General features: G+C 36.5%; 3 protein-coding genes and 1 non-coding gene across 5 annotated transcripts; 3 read left to right on the top strand and 1 right to left on the bottom strand.

Moving 5' to 3' along the window:
• The first annotated feature begins 193 nt into the window (after nucleotides 1-193).
• Nucleotides 194-5376, top strand: LOC121750306 (dynamin-related protein 5A-like). The gene is made up of 16 exons (XM_042144825.1): nucleotides 194-345; nucleotides 643-706; nucleotides 841-945; nucleotides 1067-1168; nucleotides 1654-1704; nucleotides 1815-1876; nucleotides 2199-2289; nucleotides 2413-2477; nucleotides 2887-3081; nucleotides 3418-3537; nucleotides 3635-3705; nucleotides 3790-4015; nucleotides 4085-4135; nucleotides 4494-4722; nucleotides 4791-4930; nucleotides 5015-5376. Exons 1-16 carry the CDS (start codon nucleotides 217-219, stop codon nucleotides 5141-5143), a joined length of 1830 nt encoding a protein of 609 aa, XP_042000759.1. The 5' UTR covers nucleotides 194-216; the 3' UTR covers nucleotides 5144-5376.
• A 374-nt stretch (nucleotides 5377-5750) lies between these two features.
• On the bottom strand, nucleotides 5751-5823 carry TRNAA-CGC. The gene has a single exon. It is a non-coding gene; the product is annotated as a tRNA-Ala (tRNA).
• A 2867-nt stretch (nucleotides 5824-8690) lies between these two features.
• LOC121750881 lies at nucleotides 8691-10275 on the top strand. 2 transcript variants are annotated; one of them, XM_042145532.1, is made up of 2 exons: nucleotides 8691-8902; nucleotides 9302-10275. In XM_042145532.1, the coding sequence occupies exons 1-2, from the start codon at nucleotides 8849-8851 to the stop codon at nucleotides 9974-9976; spliced, it is 729 nt and encodes a 242-aa protein (XP_042001466.1). In that variant the 5' UTR covers nucleotides 8691-8848; the 3' UTR covers nucleotides 9977-10275. The 2 variants fall into 2 exon arrangements, with proteins under 2 accessions (XP_042001466.1, XP_042001475.1); XM_042145541.1 differs by having other exon boundaries at nucleotides 8691-9183.
• Nucleotides 10276-10440: 165 nt separating this feature from the next.
• Nucleotides 10441-13721, top strand: LOC121750563 (cytochrome b561 and DOMON domain-containing protein At3g61750-like). Its single transcript, XM_042145123.1, has 3 exons — nucleotides 10441-10778; nucleotides 10877-11593; nucleotides 13181-13721. Exons 1-3 carry the CDS (start codon nucleotides 10572-10574, stop codon nucleotides 13475-13477), a joined length of 1221 nt encoding a protein of 406 aa, XP_042001057.1. The 5' UTR covers nucleotides 10441-10571; the 3' UTR covers nucleotides 13478-13721.
• Nucleotides 13722-20618: the final 6897 nt, after the last annotated feature.

Here is a 20618-nt window from a genome sequence, read left to right as displayed (position 1 = left end):
CGGCAGTGACGAGCGCCGAACTAAGAAAGGAAGACCGAGAAGAGGTCACTGAGCTCGGCAGTGACGAGCTAAGATAGGCCGACCGCGAAGAAGTCATTGAGTTCGGCAGTGACGAGCCAAGATAGGCCGACCGCGGCGTAAGATCGTAACATCTTCAAAATTAAATTGATCGCGGTGTGGTTGGCGAATCACAATTGAGTGTGAACTCTGCTCCACATGGAGAATCTGATAGCATTAGTTAACAGACTGCAGAGAGCATGCACCGCGCTAGGCGATCACGGCGAAGAGAGCGCGTTGCCCACTCTCTGGGATGCCCTGCCGTCAATTGCCGTCGTCGGTGGTCAGGTAATCCGAATTTACGCCTCCAATCAAATCCTCGTTTAATCAATTTCAGCGGAGAACCGAGTTCCATCGATATAATTTGTTTTCAAACTAGATGTTTCTGATTATCGTCGATTTTTATCCGTTTTGATTGTTGTTTGAAAATTAGAATTTATTGATAGGGATTTCTGCTATTTAGGTTTATTATTGAGTAGCTCTCAGTGTATTTTTAGTCTTAATGTTGATTTTTCATTCTCCTTTCTCCTTGGATATAGTTTATCATTAACTGTGGTAAGTGACAATGATGTTTATGGTCTCTAGAGTTCTGGAAAGTCCTCTGTGCTGGAGAGCATTGTTGGGAAAGACTTTTTGCCTCGTGGATCAGGTATCTAGTGTTTTATTGTTTAGTAGTATTTCTTTATCACCACATGCAATGGCATTGTGTAGATGATGTCTCGCTATGACTCATGGATATCCATATCCTTGAACACCGGAATTGATTTAGTTTGCAAAACACAGGTATTGTCACTCGACGTCCACTTGTGTTGCAGCTTCATCGGATTGATGAAGGTCGAGAATATGCAGAGTTTGGACATCTTCCTAGGAAGAAATACACGGATTTCGGTGAGAGTTATAGAAGACTCTTTTGTGCCTTTCACTTGTATATAAGTTATAGATCTATGTGATGTATGTGTGAATGCATGTAAACATATTCTGACCATTGGCAATGATCTGCTTTGTTTAGCTGCTGTGATAAAGGAGATCGCAGATGAGACTGACCGTGAGACAGGACGCAGTAAACAAATATCAGCCGTTCCTATATATCTCAGCATATATTCCCCTAATGGTAAGTCCGTAACACCCATTGGTCATTTCTTATTTTAAATTCAGTTGTTCTGCTGTAGTAGTAATATCTTTTTTCATATCCAAAGTAGGTTTTCTCATTTCATGTGTGCATCCGGATTCACATCAAATAATTTTCAGCCTAGCAACATCAAAGATTTATCTCAAATGACTGCAAATAATGCAGTCTCACGTTCTATTGTAATAACCGGACATAGAAGGTGAGGGAAGACAAGAAGAAGAAGAATAGAATTTGGAAATAAGAATCACAGTATCTTATGCATTATTAAAGTAGTAGTACTTGTTTGGTTGGGAAGATTGCTGCTTAAAATTTGGATTTGAAGTTACAGTAAAACATTGAATTGAATCTATAGTTTCCTCATCCTCTATCATATGAATTTAAATGGAATCTTTAAAATTCTATGGATTTGTTTTCTCCTTGTTTATATATCTAGTAAGAACTAATTTGTGTACATCTTGAAACTGCAGTTGTGAATTTGACATTAATTGATCTTCCTGGCCTTACGAAAGTGGCTGTTGGTGAGTTTTCTCCTTCAAATGTATCATGCGATCTGGAGATACTACTCTTTTTTTTATCGCGTGTACATACTGTTGGGAATAACCAAATGGTAAATATGTACATATGATAGAGGGCCAGTCAGAAAGCATTGTGATGGATATTGAGAACACGGTGCGGTCTTACATTGAGAAGGTATTTCATTATATTCGCTTTTTTTGCCATAAGTGAAGTCAGAAAGTAGTTCATTACTGCTCCACATCTGTAAAGAGGCCTGTTATACTTATTGATGTTGCCTAATAATGTCATGCATTAGAAGGATTACAGTCTTTTGTTTTCATTTTCTATCAAATATAGAATTGAAAAGAAAAGACATTTTTCTTCAGTTTTGCACGAAGCTTAATTGCTGTCTGCACCAATATGGAATTCTATGTTTATGCCCAAGACATTTAAGTTTTATTTTCAGTACAAAGTGACTGCTTCATCAGTTTATTTTTGTTAAATCCGCCAAATGCAGCCCAACTGTATTATTTTAGCAGTTTCTCCTGCCAACCAAGATCTTGCAACATCTGATGCTATTAAGATATCCCGTGAAGTGGATCCAAAAGGTATGACTTACTGTGGATTCATCCCTATGAATGCATCATTACTACTTGAGCATGATCCATCCTTCAACTCTGTAAGGTTTTTCATTCCTATTTCTCTCTAACATCTATATTTTTACCATTTAGGTGAGAGAACATTTGGAGTTTTGACAAAGATTGATCTCATGGACAAGGGTACGGATGCTGTAGATGTAAGTGTAGAATGGCTGACCACTACTTTCACTGTATATTATCAAGTATTAGTAGAGAGGAATCTGTGTATTTGAAGCTTTCCTTTTATTTTTCATTGCTGTCTTGTCATATAGAAAACTATTAGTTTGTCCTTTCTTGCTTGAATTAATTGCTCCTGCTCAATCTATATCTGGATACTAGTACTACTCCTGATCAATTACTTACATTCCAACCTGCAATCTAGAGGCAATGACCATTGTGTTTGATGATGACTTACATTATCCAATATTTCTCTGTTGATTTTGCCTGCAGCTATATGCATGTATATCAATTATATATTTTACACCTCCTATAGGTTCGTATGCCTTTTCTATCTTAATTGAGTTACTTAAAATTTTTGACTTATTTGAACACTTTCATGTATTCTAGATACTGGAAGGAAGAGCGTATAAGCTGCAGTTTCCATGGATTGGTGTTGTTAACAGGTCTCAAGCTGACATTAACAAAAAGGTTGACATGATTGCCGCTAGGCGTAGAGAGCGTGAATATTTCTCTGAAACCCCAGAATACAACCATCTTGCTCAGCGGATGGGTTCTGAACATCTAGGGAAAGTTCTATCCAGAGTAAGAAAAATAAAGAACTAGCTGACGTTGAGCCAATTCTTTTTGTTTTCCAGACATTTATATAGTCTCGACAAAATTAAACCAAAAAAAATTTTCTTAACAAAATACTTGGAAGTGAAATTTCCGTGGCCTTTTAAATGCGGCCAAGAATGCTGAAGTGATGTCTTTTCCTTTAGTCTGAAACATGCTTGATCTATTTGCCTTTAGATCAAGGCCTACAAAACAAAGGTTGTGGCAGTTTTTCTCTTGTTCGAGTTATTCCTTTTGTTGCTTCTATCTAAGTTAAGTTTCTACATTATAATTTATTACTACTTATTTTGGGCTTCTTCATGATAGCACTTGGAAGCTGTTATCAAATCTCGAATTCCAAGCCTTCAGTCCCTCATCAACAAAACCATAATTGATCTAGAAACTGAGTTGAGTCGTCTAGGAAGGCCCATTGCAACTGATGCCGGGGTGAGTATCTATCACCTTCATTGCCTCTTCGAGATTGTGTTCTAATCTTCTGAATACCGTTCCTCTTCTAACCCCTTAATGCTACTGCCTACTGCAGGGTAAGTTGTACATGATTATGGAGATCTGCCACGTATTCGATGGGATCTTCAAAGAACATCTCGATGGAGTGTAAGCGTCTGCATCTTGTACTATTCATTACCTTTCTCTTTTTCTATACTCACTCACTATACTTATTGTGACATGATACTATAGTCGACCTGGTGGTGATAAGATATACAGCGTCTTCGACAACCAACTGCCTGCTGCACTGAAACGCTTGCAGTTTGACAAGCATCTTGCCTTGGAGAATGTTAGGAAGTTAATTACTGAAGCTGATGGATATCAGCCTCATCTTATAGCACCTGAACAAGGTTACCGCCGTCTGATTGAAACCGCCTTGATCACGATCAAAGGTCCTGCAGAGGCAGTTGTTGATGCTGTAAGCACTCCATTTTCTTTCTTTCTTTCTTTATATAGAAACACATTCAAGTCCTGATGCTGTTTTCAGGTTCACGGAATACTGAAGGAGCTAGTTCACAAGTCCATCAACGAGACTGCTGTAAGTCAATAGTCTCGTTGAAGAATAATACTAGCATGTAAATTGCTGAACTTTGACCAAATTCTAGTTTTGCACACCAACTTATAAAACTTGACAATCGAATTTTCAATTTCATTTAATTTTGCTGCACAGATCAATCCGATTTCATTTAATCACATGCAATTTGAGTCATTTGATCAATAATGTCGACTGATATGGCCACCTTGGATCTTCAGGCGACCGTGTTAGCTCTAAATTAGGCCGGAATCCTACTCGTTAACAAAATCATATGAAACTTGTGTGCAAAACCAGAATTCAGTCAAAGTGGTATTAATGTCGAATATCCTTGGTATGCTAATTGATAGTTGGGTGCATGCAGGAGCTGAAGCAGTACCCTTCTCTGAGAATGGAGGTCGGCAAGGCGGCCGTGGAATCATTAGAGAGGATGAAGGAAGAAAGCAAGAGAGCAACTCTGCAGCTTGTAGAAATGGAATGCAGTTACTTAACCGTGGATTTCTTCCGCAAGCTTCCCCAGGATGTTGAGAAAGGCGGCAATCCAACACATTCCATTTTCGACAGATATAACGACTCCTACCTCAGAAGAATCGGTGAGGACAGAATTAACAATATTGGTCTCTCTGAGTTTGATCATAAATGAATGATTTGTAATGTATAGGATCAACTGTGTTGTCTTACGTGAACGCGACCTGTGCTGGCCTGAGGAATTCCATACCAAAGTCGGTCGTTTACTGTCAAGTCCGCGAGGCCAAACGCAGCCTGCTGGATCATTTCTTCACAGAATTAGGCAAAAAAGAGGTATTAATCCGTGTCAAGTAATGAAAGAAGGTGGTTTTGATTATGAAAGTGTAAAATTGGTTGGTTAACAATTTACAATTGCAGGGACGACAGTTGGCTAAGGTGTTGGACGAGGATCCAGCCATTATGCAGCGGCGTGTGTCTCTTGCTAAGAGATTGGAGCTGTACAGAGCTGCGCAAGACGAGATTGATAATGTAGCCTGGTCTAAATGATGAGTTCCATTACAAACACACCTCTTTACATTTTCATTTTTTCAGCAGTTCAAAATAAAAACAACCTTGTTTTGTAGTAATGCGTTGGAGTTGCCTTCATCGTGTATATGTTTTCTTGAAAGTTGAAAGTCAATATGATGGACACAAAAGGAAGAAATGCTTATTGGCTGTTGAGTATAAATACTTTAGATTTGTTCAACTTAAAGTTTATCAAGATTAACTTGTAGTCTGGATGAGATTTAGTGTCCTATTTTTTGTGCTACTTTCATTTTTTCCACATACTTTTTATTTATTTTATTTCAATTATGCCGTAGTTAATTTTTACTATAATAGAGTTTATTGAACCAAATTAAAGTAATATTTTTAAAAATATATATAATTTAATGTACTGTTGTTAGATATAATTGAATAATAGATTATTGGAGTTAATAAATTCAAGAGTAGTGTATATAACTTTTTAAAAACTCAAAATTTTAAATAAATATGAATTGTGAAGTACTACTATAATATTTTAAAAAAAAGTAATATTGAATTGATTAATTTAGGGGTAGTGCTATAGTAGTATTATTATTTTATTAATAAGTTTGAAAGAGAGAAAAAAATAAAATGGAGGTGCGGGGAATCGAACCCCGTGCCTCTCGCATGCGAAGCGAGCGCTCTACCATATGAGCTACACCCCCAAGCTTGTACTGACTTGAACTTATATTAATTTAATAATTTTGGTGAAATGGGAAAATGTTTTTCAAACCTGGAGACTTGCCCACGGTTCGAAAACCGGCGGTTCCGGTTTTGGCGGAAGCGGAACCGGAACCGGACCGTGAGGCTATTTCACGGTTCCGGTTCCGGTTCCGGTTCGAAAACCGGGCGGTTCCGGTTCCGGTTCGGAACCGCCGGTTTTGCGGCGGTTTTGGCGGTTCCGGTTTTTGAACCGGCGGTTTCGCCGGTTCAATTATTATATATTTTTTTTTTAATTTGAAATTTGGCTTTATACAACAAATCGGAACAAGACAATGCATAATTCAAGCACAAATAAGACGAATAAGGAGAAAATGAAATAAATTTTATTGATTTTGAGTTGTAACGGACAACGATACATTACAATTTACAATACATAAGTATACAATACAACAACATACAACAATGTAATATAATTTACAAGTGTCGTCGGCTCGTCGCCTCGTCGGACTCGGAAGGTAAATTAAAAAAAATGAAATGGGGGGGAAAAAGGAAAAATTGAAAAGGGCTTGAGATCAACTTAAACTTTCAAAGTTAAACTTTTCAAATTTAAGTTGAGTTGCCTACGTATCCACAATTTTATTGAGGAATCAAAGCCCACGTAGTTCTCTTACCTTGGGATCAACCCTTTTTTCTTGCAAAATGTTGCCCATTTTCTAAGCAAACACATATCAGCACGCTATATACACATTGCTGCATTTCTAATAGGGGCAATTTGATCTTCCAAAGCAATCAATGCATCTCGAACACACATAGTCAGAATATTATTCAAGCATCTAGCATGGAAAAAATTAGTACTAATAGATAGTTTGTTCTGATTTTTTCCATGCTAGATGCTTGAATAATGTTCTGACTATGTGTGTTCGAGATGCATTGATTGCTTTGGAAGATCAAATTGCCCCTATTAGAAATGCAGCAATGTGTATATAGCGTGCTGATATGTGTTTGCTTAGAAAATGGGCAACATTTTGCAAGAAAAAAAGGTTGATTCCGAGAAAAAATTTCATAGATCATTCAGGATGCGGCTAAGTTGTACTTGAAGATCATTAAAATATATTCCGCATTTGATATTTATCAAATGGGGAATATATTTTAATGATCTTCAAGTACAACTTAGCCGCATCCTGAATGATCTATGAAATAGGGGGAAAAAAAAATTTGAAAAGGGCTTGAGCTCAACTTAAACTTTCGAAGTTAAACTTTTCAAATTTAAGTTGAGGTGCCTACGTATCCACAATTTTATTGAGGAATCAAAGCCCACGTAGTTCTCTTACCTTGCTTACCTTTTTGGTCGGCAGTGCTCGCCGTTCACCGCCCCCGTCGACTCATTGCTAATGTTGAGTGCTATCGCTTCTGACCTCGTCATCGCCATCGGAAGAAAATTCTTCACCATCACTCTCTACACGGAAGTCGAAATCCGGCTCTTGCTCTTCTCGAGCCTACAAAATAATATTTGTATTGTAAATACAAAATAAAATTATGAACAATAATGAAATGTAATTCAAAATTAATGAAATTAGTAGATAATAAATATTAACCTGCCACTCATCCATGTTCATTTGAGAAATTTCATCAATAACGGATCTCCGAGATGGCCTCTTGGCCTTTCCCTTTCCCTTATCAACACGACCTTCTCGGGATGAAGACATATTGGAATGGTATGTAGAAATGTAGAAATATGGAATAATATATTTTTTTTTGTTTTAGTAATTGAGAAAGAAAGACAACTTATAGAACTACGGGAACAAGTATAACTGTATAAGTGTATAACAATGCGTAATAAGAGTAGCACTTGCGTAATTAAATGGAAGCACAATAACACAAATGAGAAATTGGAGACAAAGAGAGAGAATTGGGAGATTGAAGAGAGAAACTCTTATTAACACAAGAGTGGGGTGAATGTAAATGAGGATAGAGGGGGGTATTTATAGAAAAAAATGAGGGGGAAAATGGAAGAATTCGAATTTGAAATTTTAAAAAAAAAATTGAAATTTCACAAAACCGGCGGTTTTGGCGGAAAAACCGCCGGAACCGCCGGAACCGCCGGTTTCCGGGCCAAAACCGCCGGTTTCCGAAATAAAACCGCCGGTTCGGTCAACGAACCGTCTGCAAAAGCTGCTCCATTGTCGCCTCGTGCTCCGCGCCGCCTCGAAAGCCACTAAACCGGCGGTTAACCGCCGGTTTTTCCGGTTAACCGCCGAAAAACCGGCGGTTCCGACCGGTTTGGAAGATCAGCACCGGCCCCCATCCCTCTGCCTCGATTTAAGCGCCGGAACCGGCGGTTCCACGGTTAACCGCCGGTTCCGAACCGTCCCGAACCGCCGGTTCGGTGACGGTTCCGGTTCGAAATATCTTGAACCTGAACCGGACCGCGAACCGAATTGTGACGGTTCCGGTTCGGGAATATTGCGCCGGTTCCGGTTCCGTAACCGGAACCGCGGCGGTTAACCGCCGGAACCGGAACCGGTGGGCATGTCTACCTGGAGTAATATTTTATTTTTGATCTTTCATAAATCTTACTCTTTCATCTTTATATTGATCAATGATCATATAAACAAGGGACATGATTGTAATATTTTATTTTGTGTGGTTACCAATTTTTTGTCTTAATAATAAATTATACTAGTATGTATTTATTTCTTCCTCCAAAAAGCAATTATCTTTATCTATTGATGTTGTGCTTTCATTTTATCTAAAGTTGGACATGATGTTTGAAAATTTATATTTAACGGTCAAAATATGTGCCTGAAGTTTATATATAAATGAACAATCTAATTTTACAAGCCAATAGTAATTGTTGAATCTCCTTAATCGTCTCTTCTAAATCCCAATGCTATACATGAACCAATTTTTTGTATATTACTGAGGAAAAAAACATAAACAAAAACCCTTGACCGATCCAACTTATTTTGCCTATAGCAAAACAAATTTGTTTCCAGGAACTCTTGCCATAAACTCCACCATCAACAAATGGATTGGTCTCCGAAACACGCTACAAATGCATATTTTGATGCCCTCAAATTGGTATATATATATAGGTGTTTATATCTTTTTTTTTCAATCTCAAATTCTTTTTTATCAATTTTTTCAATGCAGGTCCAATCTATTGGACTCGATTTTGAATTTAAATCCCCATCAAAGAAATCATGTCATGTGAATTACAATCAATCTTGGATGTTTATTAATTTATTATATCCTTTTCCTTATAATTATGGATTTGTCTACTTAGCATTCCTTTGCTGGAAATGATGTTTGTATAATTGTAGGTGCAATAAGAAATTCGAAGAATCATGAATTATGGTGTAGTAAGTTAGCCGTTTTAATTTTAATTCCTTTTGAGATGATGGAAATGTGATAAGAATGATTGCAATGTAGAATTGTGTTTGTAGATTTTGATGTTGAAGCTCTTGTGGTTTTGAACAGTGTGGCACAGCCAAGAAGCCTAGCAGCTTGCGTGCGCAGAAGCCCGAGAGCAACGAGTTCATCTCTGCATTAGCAGCCGGGATGAGTGCTAAACTAATCGTGCAGGTGACATCTGAGGTGTCCCCATTCACGGTCGCCTTAGCAGCAGCTGCCCGGCAGACAGGGGGGAAGCTCGTCTGCATCCTCCCCGAATCCGAGCTGATCAAGTCCCGGGAGACCATCGAGGAATTAGGCCTCAGTGACATGGTGGAGTTCAAAACAGGGGACCCTGCTCAGGTGCTGCTCAACTATGAGAGCGTCGACTTCTCTCTCGTGGACAGCAAGGCCAATGACTATGACCGGCTGCAGGAGTCGTTGGATGTGAACCTGAAAAGATCGGTAGTGGTGACTAGTAACCTGTTGGATGGGGGGAAGGGGCTGGGAGGGTGCTTGAAACGGGTTGAGAGGGTCCGGTCCATGACGCATCCTATTGGGAGGGGGATGGAGGTTACGATGATTGGGAAGGGCAGCGGGTTTGGGAGGAGCAAGTCGGGGAGTTATAGCGTTGGAAGGGAGGGGGGTGAGGTGAAGATGGATAAGAGCAAGTGGATCTTCAAAGTGGATCAAGTTAGTGGTGAGGAGCATATCTATAGGATGCCTAGATCGAGGCCCGGGGCTGCACCGCAGTTGAGTTAGTTTTGAAGAATCTTGGTTGCTTTTGTAGTGTGTTTCTTTGGGTTTGTGGAAAAGGTGAATGTGGAGATGAACTTGAGGGTTTTTGTGTTTTCTAGCTCTTGTAAACTATGCTTGTGTTTTTTCTTTTGTATAGTAAGTATAGAATGTTTTACCTCTCATCTTGAAGAGAGTGAGTGGTATGGTGTGATTGAAACATGATATGGAAATGGCAGAGGCTAATTAGATGGATTTGTACAAGTTAGCCAAGTGATCAGTTTCATAATAATGACAGTGAACCAGAGACTCTTAGTTTCACCTAATTTGTAATGAATTTACATACTTATAAACTCTTAATATTTTCTCTCTTTTTTTTTTCCAATCAAAAGTTTGGTATGTGACAGAGACAAACAGCTGGAAGGGCTCATTCATTTTTTCTTGAAGAATTTGGCGGGAATGATGATGATCACCTGCCACCTCCAACCACCGTGCTCAGACCCACCACCACCATACGCAGCCATAAGCTTCAAAATCAAGACACCTCTTCATATTCCCACCAAACAAGCCTCTACAAAATTGGTTAGACTCTTGGCAGGGCTCACATCAGCCTGTGGTAGCGATGGAGGGGCGGTGGAGAGTATCAAAATGGGCCTTCATTTTTGCAAGCTTGATGAGTAGTTACATGGTCTTAGATGGGGCGGAAGAAGAAGGCGGTGACGGAAGGAAAGGCCTCTGCAGCACTGATCTCACCACATTTCTCCCTTTCCCTTACAGCAACCTACCTAATATGGTCTGCCACCCACTATGGAACTCATATCTGTTAAGGGTACGTAACCCCCGTCCAGTCTTTTTTTTTCTGCATTACTATGTACATTTTTTGCTAGTCTTTACAACCAACCAGTCTTTTTATTTGGTGCACCGCAGTATTCCAAGTCGAAGGACAACGAGATCACGATCGTGCTATCGACCATCTACACGAGCGGATGGGTCGGGATCGGCTTCTCGCGAGACGGGAAGATGCTGAACTCAAGCTGCATAGTGGGATGGGTGAATCAAGAGGGGCAAGGAAGGATAAAACAGTACCACATAAAGGGGTTCACCCCGAGCGAGATCAAGCCCGACCGGGGTGAACTCCCCCTGACAAATGTGCCGCCGTACGTGGCCGTGCAGGGGGCAACCATATACCTATCCTTCCAGCTTAAATTCAACACCACCCTCAAAACGCAGCCGCTTCTGCTAGCTTTCAGCACCAAACCACCACACCACCACCGCCTCACTGTCCACCAAGACAAGACAACCATATACTTCGATTTCTCAGCTGGTAAAACGGACGACAGCAGCAGCGGTGTTGAGTCGTATTCGTCTCCGTCTCCGGGAATTTTGAAAGACAGGAGGACTCACGGGACGCTGGCGGTGCTGGGGTGGGGATTCTTCCTCCCCACGGGGGCTATTCTGGCGAGATATCTGAGCCGGAAGGATAATAAAGTGTGGTATTACTTTCATGTGCCGATTCAGTTCATTGGTTTCTTGCTGGGAGTTGCGGCGGTGATTGTTGGAGTGTCGCTTTATACCAAGATGCATGTTTTCTTCCCTGCACACAGGGGGATTGGGATTTTCCTTCTCGTCATCACCATTCTACAGGTTTGCTTTCTTCAATATAATTATTAAAATTAGAGAGTAAATTAAAACCGAAGAAAATAACCAAAAAAAATTGAGATGTTTGATAAGTTAGATTATTTTATTAATCAGATCATAAAATTCATCTCGTTTCCTTCGTCGCCCCACCCACATTAAAGTTTATTAAACACACGCACGCACGCACGCCGGTCGTAAAAGAGACAAGGGGTAGAAAGAACGTGACAGTGAATCTAATTCAATCCCATCTAATTCGAAAATCTAATATTTTATAAAAAAATAAATAAATTCAATCCGATCCGAGTTGTGAATTGTACGAAATCCGGCCCAATCTGAAAATTCCAAAATTACATATAAAAATTTGAATATTTGAAGAATCAATTAATAAAATCCGAAAATGTAATGTCAAACACCATTAGAATTATTCAATACAAAGACATTTTTTCAACACACTTTATATTGGCTAGGTTAATGATTTTTTGGCATATACTCCATATAAATATATTTCGGATTACTTTGGATTTTGACATATCCAATATGAACATCCAAAATTTAAAAATCTGATTTGTTTTCAATTAAATTTTGATTTTAATTTTAATTCAGATCGAAGTGTATATATTCTGCTTACCCCTAAAAAAGGGAGGAGAATCATTAATACCACCTCTAGCATTAGATTACTAATTAAGCTAAGTGGAGTGATCTAGGATTTGGCTAGGGTCCTAACAAATAAAGCGTTGTCTCGCGTGCTTTAAACTGACCTGGAGTATAGGTGCCCACGGTTCTGGAATCGACGGTTCCGGTTTTGGAAATTGCCGAACCGGAACCGAACCGAGAGGGTGTTTCGCGATTCCGGTTCCATAACCGCCGATTTCGGTTTCGGTTTTCCGGCGGTTTTCCGGCGGGTTTTTACGATTTTTTGCGGTTCCAGCTTGATTTCACGGTTTCCCGGCGTTTTCGTAGTTCCGGTTTGGAACCGCCCGGAACCGGCGGTTTCGGCACAGTTTCGGTTCAAAAAAATTTGAACATGAACTGAACCACGGTTCAAAAATCGATAGTTTCGGTTCGGCTGTAACCGGTGGTTACGATTTTGATTTTAACCGCCAATTCGATATACCTTGGGCAGGTCTAACCTGGAGTACTATTTTATGTCTTAGACAAAATGAACTGAATATTGACCCAACATATCCTACCTAATAAGCATAAAAAATAAAGTTGAAAAAACTACTTCATTCATCCTTTAAAATGAAAATTATTTTCATTTTGTTTTGTTCTTTAAAATTGGAAATTTTCTATTTTGTGATTTCTTTTTTTATTATAAGGTGAGATTTATTCTCCGTTAACAACACTCCAATCTCTTTATCTCTTTTACTTTATCAACTATACATTAAAATTCGGTAAAATTTGAGAAGTTCACAATTTTAAAAGACAGTAGAATAAAATTGTAGTCGTAAAATTAAGAGTGGGCATAATCGCATAAAAAGCCCGGCCCGATTTGGAGCGCAAATTTTTTAGGCCCGGTTTAGTACATTAATTTGGAAAAGTAGTTTATAGGAGTATAATAAGAAAGGTGAAGGAACGAATTTTGTTGCACAGGTGCTTGCTTTCTTCACGCGTCCGAACTCCGACAGCAAGTATCGGCGATACTGGAATTGGTACCACAACTGGGTGGGGAGGATTTGCCTCTTCTTCGGAGCAGTTAATATTCTTCTGGGAATCCACATCGCTGATGCAGGCCAAGCTTGGAAGATTGGATATGGATTTCTCCTTGGTTTTCTATTGGTTACTGTCATTGTTCTCGAAGCATTGCTCAGGCTTAGACGATCGGCTGAGGCAGATAAGCAGCATCCTCCGTTTTCAATCAACTCAATTGACCGCGAAATATCACTCTAAATGTAAACCTAATCTAGCTCTGAATTTCAAATCGCTTTTTTGGGGTAATTTTGGTTTGATTAATAGTATTATTATTATATTGTTGTTTTGAACTGTGATTGGAAATTGGATTGGTGAAAGTAGAAGGAGAGGAGAGGTTTATGAAGTTTGTAGATACAAATGAAAGAGGTCTTGAGATGTTTGAAGTTTTGTAGAGCAACTTTCCGTCGATCCATGTGTGATACATCAAATTAGAAGCTCGCTACTCCGTTTGTTTCAATTCTTCAAATCGGACATATCTACGGCATATTATTCGATGTCGAATTCAAGAATTAGGGCGTTGGAAGAATGTCGTTTTATGTATAAATTCAGACTAAGCCATGTAGATTTCACGGTGTACGATCAAAATATGTCCAAAAAAAATTTATTTGCGTCCGGTTGGGAATTCTCACACTTTCAATAATTTGTATTACTACTAATTTTTAAGACATTTGTGGCAAAAAGAATTTATTCAAAGTTTATAATTTGAAGGACTTGTTGGTCTTCTTGGTTATGGCAAGAAATAGCCTCAAATTTACGCATTTATGAGTGTTCAGTGTTGCAGATATATTTTATGAGAGCCCAAGAATTGTGCCCAAAATAAAAGTGACTCATATTATGGGACGGATGGAGTATTATTTATTTTTACGATATTAATGAGCGTTGTTGTTAAAATAAATGTTCATTATTTTCAATTACTTATTTTTTCAGTTGTATGTTTTGAAAGAGGCAATTTGTTATAATATTAAAATTAGTTATTTTGAGAAAACAAAATGATCGATTTCTAGAAAATGATTGTTAATTTGTTAGTAGGATTTGATATATTTTTATTTTATTTTTAATACTATTAAAATGAAAATAGTGAAACTTTTGATAATATTAAGATTAGTAGACAAGGTGCAAACATAACGTTTATCTAGAAAAAATAAGGGTCAGTACACAAAATTAGAATTGAATTGGAATTAGAATTAGAATTCTACGGAATTGAGTTATAATTCAATTCCAAATCCTTTATTTAATTTGGTGGATATAATATAATTGGTAAGAAATTGAATTTAAAAAAATTATACACACACTCACATGAGTGTGTAGTATGTGTGTGTAGTGTATCGTGTGTGATGTGTAGTGTGTGTCTAAGTGCGTGAGAGAGAGAGAGAGAGAGGAGAGAGAGATTTTGTAACTATGTGTATGTGTGTATGATTTTGTAATTATTTGGAATTTTAATATTCTATTTTTATATTGAATTTAAATTGTGAAATTGAAGAGAAATTTTAATTATAATTCAATTTCAAACTCAAATATACTGTGGTACCAAACATCAGAATTGAACACTCAAATTTTAATTCCACATCCTTAATTCCATGTTACCCACTGGACCCTAATGTAACTTTTGTTTTCGATGCTTTTCCACCAAAAAAACTTGTTTTAACCAATCCTTCAACGATAATTGGATGTAGGCGTTGAAAATGAATTCCAAATTTAAGATTTCTTACTTTATTTGAATAAGAGGATTTGCGTACAAGAAAAATGTTTGCACGAATAAAATTTGTAACTTATTTCCACTTTCATCTGTCTCTAAAAATTTGTCACCTTTCACTTTTACCCAATTTTTGGTAGTGGCTTCATTCAACTAACTCATTATTACTCACATTTTATTGTAAAATTAATGTATAAAAATAGGTCTCACATGTCATCAACTTTTTCAATCCACTTTCTATTACATGTTCTTAAAACTCGTGTCATATCAAATGTTGACAAATTATTAGGGACGGAGGAAGTTCTTTCCATATTCCAATGATCCTTCATCTTGAATTCTTGCTAGTGGATCTATATTTATTATTTTGACCATAGGGTGTGAATAGAATTTTGGTCACTTATAATAAGTCATCTCAAATTTAATAATCCCTATTTGTATTCCAAAAATAAACAACTTTGCTTAATGACAAAATAATTAAGAAAATATGTGTGTGCATCCGGATTCATCCTAATTAAATAATAATTAATTAATCAAATAATTAATTACGGTATTCAATATTCATAATATAAGCTCTTTTTTCCAACAAAGGTCATGATATTTAATTTGACTGTTTAACATCGTACATTCATATTCAAGATTCAACCAAGAAATTTGAGGTTGCTCTCTCTGTCGCAATTAATTAGTGGGATTTCAACGTCTGTCACACCCATTTTCCCTACTCGACCTCTCGCTCTAATGCAAGATATTTTCAAAACCATTAACAAAACCATTAACAAAACCATTTTATAGCCATCATAACATCAAACCATACCATATGAGTCCGTGATATCACAATCATAATCCATTAAGTTATATACACAATTGCAAATTATTAGTATTATATGTCACATTACTAATGACTTTATACGCTTAAAAAGTGTGCTAGTGACTAGTAAAGTCGTGTTTGGTTGGGGAGCAATGCAAACACAAGTTAACATAGTGATCATGTTATTGATTTTATTATCTATGAAAACGTTTTATATCATTAATGATATTTGGTTTGCTCTTGTCGTATCTAGTTAGTACGCTTGGGATGTTTGGTAACAATCTGTATATGGATGAAATTATCCTTTTAAAGTTTTAATTATTTAAGTTTTTCAAAAATATTCTTTCATCCCTAATATAAGTAGTAATCTCTACGTCCTTAAAAATTAGTCTCATTTATAAATGACACGAGTTTTAATGCAAAATTAGTAAGGTAAAAAAAGAGAATGAGAAAAAGTAAGTAAATAAGTAAAGTAAGAGAGAGAGTGAGAAAAAAAGTAGGTAAAATAGGAGAGAGAAGAAGAAAAACTGGAATATGTGAGAGAGACTTTCCATTTTTTGAATTGAGAAAAATAGCAAAATAAGACTCTTTTTTATGGACGGAGGAAATAATATAAAAAGATATTGCATTGATTTCTATTGCCGCTCATCACCACTCCCGCCTTTTACCACACCCACGAGAAGAGAAATCAGACCTCGACTAGGTATGTGTTCGTAAATGGCTAATAATATTCTACTCCCTTCGTCCCCAAAGAGTATGAGCATTTGGTTCGACACGAGTTTTAATGCATAATTGGAAAAGTAAGAGAGATAGAAAGAAAAAGTTTTTAGGTAATATTTGGTTACCAGGATTGTAGCTGGGAAAGTAATCTGAATCTTTAATTTTTAAATTCTTGTGTTTGTTTTGGTTTTTAATCAAACGGAAAGTAATCAGAATCCTGAAAATAAGGAAAATAATATAACTTTTCAGGATTCTAAATCCTAACTTTTCTTAGGTATTCTTTTTCCAAATTTTAGGATTCTTATGTATTTAGATATTTAATATAGTGGAGCATATAATTTTATTCAACTATTATTATTGTTTATTAATAATTAATATTTTAAATTATAAATCAAACTCTTAATTAAAATATAAATAATTATAATCACAATTATAATTATAATTATAATCACAATTATAATTATAATTATAATTGGTACAATTATAGTACTATTGTATTATTTACTATTATTAATATTAATAATTACTACCTCCGTCCCCCAAAATTCGTCCCGGTTTGACCGGGCACGGGTTTTAAGGAATGTAATGGAAAGTGGATTGAAAAAGTTAGTGGAATGTGGGCTTGACTTTTATATATTAGTTTTATAATAAAATGTGAGTAGGAATGAGTTAGTGGAATGTGGGGTCCACTACCAAAAATGGTAAAAGTGAAATGGGACAAATTTTGGGGGACGGACGAAAAAGGAAAGTTGGGACAAATTTTCAGGGACGGAGGGAGTACAATATAATTATTTATATTTATATTTTTATTATTTTAGGAATTAATAATTAATTAACAAAGTGTTAATGAAATATATTTAATTATAATATTTGTAAATATAATTATAATTTAATTATTATAGTAATAATTATATTTTTTATTTTATCATTTGTGATTATAATGTTATGAACTCATAAATTAAGAAAATATAAATACAATTATTAAATTATCCATCAAAATAATAAATATAATAATATAATTTTTATAATTATGTTTAATTATTATTATTATTATTATTATTATTATTATTATTATTTTATTAATAAAAAATTAGTTATTATATTTTTACTTTAGTGTTTAAATAAAATAAAAAAAATTTAAATCTTGATATATTCCAAACACATGAAAGTAACGTTGTTAGAAATCATATTCCAAGGATTCATTTTCCTCAGAACATTTTCTTTGTCAACTTTACTTTCCCGTCAACTAAACATGACCCCTTAAAGTGTTATTGTGGGGAATGGATCCCACCTCATTAGTGAGAAATGAGTTTCCAAATTAGAAAGTTCTATCATCCCATAATACATGTCATAGTTGGAGAACGACACAGAATTTTAGGAGATGTTGTTTTGTGTGTTTGGTGGAGAGAGAAAATAGTATATTTATATTAATGTGAGAGATAATTTTTTCCAAAAAAGAAAATGTCACGTTATTTATGGGACAAACTGAAAAGGAAAGCGTGACATCTCACTACTAGAAAATTGGCTTGTAATGACACTTAAAATTGTCACTAGAAAATTACTGTGCTGACACTTCATCTATAATGGCACTTGATGAAGTGCAGCACCGGGTACCTGTAGTAAGAGGTAGTGTGTAGATAGTACATCTATGATGACACTTTTTATGTTGAAGTGCAGTAACAATATATTATAAAGTGCAGTGAAAAGCTAGTGTGTAGATAGTACATCTATGCTGGCACTTTTTATAAAGTGTGATAAAAAAAGTGTAGTGAGAAGCAATTTTTCTAGTAGTGTCTATTATGGGATGGAAAAAGTACTTTTTATGGACGAAATAAAAAGAAAATAGTTAACATTGACCATGATACCTCGTCCTGAATTGTAGCCGGTAGATCTAATTCGTAGTATCTTGATTGAGATGATTTAAGAAAAATGTTATGCGCTAGTGGAGATTTGCAAAATTAATAAAGACAAAATATTGAAGTTCCAAATTCCAAAGATGAGCATCTTATAATTCTAACATTAAGCATGATACTTCATCCTGAATTCTAGCTGGTTGAGCGAATTCTTTTTTATTCGGTGTGGGTCGATTTTCGGTCATTCTCCTTTTAGTAATAGTAACAAATTAAACGTCATCACAAATTTAAGAGCATCCGCGGCGGTGAGCAGGACGTTGTCCGTCCGTCCGTCCCAGCGGCACGGCACAGCTGTCCGTCGATGCGCTCTTGCCACTGGCGCGGCGCTGCTCGATGCATCGAGCACGTCCATGCCAGCGAGCAGCTGACGTGGCACGTTCTGATTGGCCAACGGCATTTCCGTTGGAAATTCAATTTTTTAAAAAAAAATAAAAAATAATACCAAAAATTAAAAAAAAAATTCAGAATCCAAAAAATCTGGCCGTTTTTTTACCGTTTTTCTGGAATATATTTTATTTTTTTTATTTTTATTATCCCCAAAATCATCTACAAATACACACATTCATCGAAACAAGACACACAATGCGCGATACCCGAACCCACGTTGAGCTACAAGAAGACCTAATCAAACACATTTGGACGAAATTCGGCCACGGGTAGTTGTTTTTTTTTAATTTTATGAATTTAATTATGTAATTTTAATTTTTAGGATTTAAATTATGTAATTTTTAATTTTTAAGACTTTAATTATGAAAATTTTAATTTTTAGGATTTTAATTATGTAATTTTTAATTTTTTTGTAATTTGTAATATTATTCCGGTTATTTTTAATGCATTTTAATATTGTGGAAATGTTTTTATTTAAATTGAATAATATAATGGTGGGACCCTTGAGCTTGTACTTACAGAAGAGTACGGATGTGTGTGTTGTGCTCTTACCTAAGAATAAAGAGTAAAAGTGGGTCTGGACCCACATCCGTGTTCGTTGGCAAGAACACGGACGTGGATGCTCTAAAAATCCCCATATTGTATTCCTACAACAAACATTTTTGCTCACCGACAAAATCACTAAGAAAAGATATATGTAGTGTACATCTTGATAAGCCTTCCATCCTAATTAATAATTATACAGTATTTTATTATATAGCGTCATTAATTTTCAGTTATAATTTTTCAAACTTAATTATGTGGTTCAATAATATTCAACTAGAGCATGTGCTATTTGGATTTTCATGCTTGATAATGTTTTATGTAATAGTATCTTGTTTTGCAAAAATAAATTTAGTTTCGGTGGTCGTAATTTGTTTATTGTCGAACAAGCTGAGGAAGAAAAAATGATTAGGTAGGGATCAGACTTATCTAGATTCACTAATTACCGAGACCTTTTTTTCCTTATACAAGATAGCTCAGTCAAACTATCAACCACGCGACTGATTTTATACAAATGAACTAGCTATTACAACAGATTATAGCTAACTAACTCGGACCGCACACTCCTTGACTGGATGCGCTTCTAAGCCTCCGAGAACCTGCACACTTCAAGAACCTAGTTAGTACAATAGGTAGGATCCTCTCAGATCAAGTGCAGTAAGATCAAAGAAATAGAGAAGAAGCAACTGGAAACACAATAGATCACAAATATGGCTCAGCTACCCGCCAATTGGGCAGATCTATTCTTCCAGAACCAAGATTCAAGGGATCACCGAAGGTTCCTCAAGTGAATCACCTCACACACCGGAAACCAACCCCAAAACACTCCTCAACACTGGATCTAACCTCTCACCGAACAAACCTCACAGAAAACCCTCAAGATAAGAAACCCTAGTTTCTCCAGAACTCAGGCAAACGAAATAGTTGCCTTCACCATCACTCACACAAGATCAATCACTCTAAAACCATGAAAGATCACCGTGGAAATCAACTGGAGATCATCACAAAGATGAGAGAGAAGAGGGAATCACAATCGACACGCACAGAGAGCGGAGAGAGAGTGAGAGAATGGGAATGAATAGGCGGTGAGAGCGAGGAGAGGGGTGTATATCACCTGGGAAGTGGGCTAGGGCAAGTCACAAGCCCACAGTCATCTGGGCCATTTAATTTCCCAGGCTCAAATAATAGTCCACCATTTAACAGCCCAATACAACCAACATACTCCATCTTGGACATTATTCTGGGAAACCAATTGCACTATTGGCTAAGGTTTTTTTT

This window comes from Salvia splendens, chromosome 1 (assembly GCF_004379255.2).
Source record: "Salvia splendens isolate huo1 chromosome 1, SspV2, whole genome shotgun sequence".
Taxonomy (NCBI): domain Eukaryota; kingdom Viridiplantae; phylum Streptophyta; class Magnoliopsida; order Lamiales; family Lamiaceae; genus Salvia; species Salvia splendens.
Note: the sequence above shows the minus strand (reverse complement) of the source record. Positions and strands in the feature narration are given on the sequence as shown.

Bases quoted from the DNA above. Each gene is read 5' to 3' on its own strand.
- LOC121750563 (XM_042145123.1), top strand. From the start codon at position 10,572: ATGGAGGGGCGGTGGAGAGTATCAAAATGGGCCTTCATTTTTGCAAGC. The intron at 10,779-10,876 runs GTACGTAACCCC...GGTGCACCGCAG, and splicing joins GGAACTCATATCTGTTAAGG to TATTCCAAGTCGAAGGACAA. The intron at 11,594-13,180 runs GTTTGCTTTCTT...TTTGTTGCACAG, and splicing joins TCGTCATCACCATTCTACAG to GTGCTTGCTTTCTTCACGCG.
- LOC121750306 (XM_042144825.1), top strand. From the start codon at position 217: ATGGAGAATCTGATAGCATTAGTTAACAGACTGCAGAGAGCATGCACC. The intron at 346-642 runs GTAATCCGAATT...TATGGTCTCTAG, and splicing joins TTGCCGTCGTCGGTGGTCAG to AGTTCTGGAAAGTCCTCTGT. The intron at 4,723-4,790 runs GTGAGGACAGAA...TGTAATGTATAG, and splicing joins CTCCTACCTCAGAAGAATCG to GATCAACTGTGTTGTCTTAC.
- LOC121750881 (XM_042145532.1), top strand. From the start codon at position 8,849: ATGGATTGGTCTCCGAAACACGCTACAAATGCATATTTTGATGCCCTC. The intron at 8,903-9,301 runs GTATATATATAT...GGTTTTGAACAG, and splicing joins ATTTTGATGCCCTCAAATTG to TGTGGCACAGCCAAGAAGCC.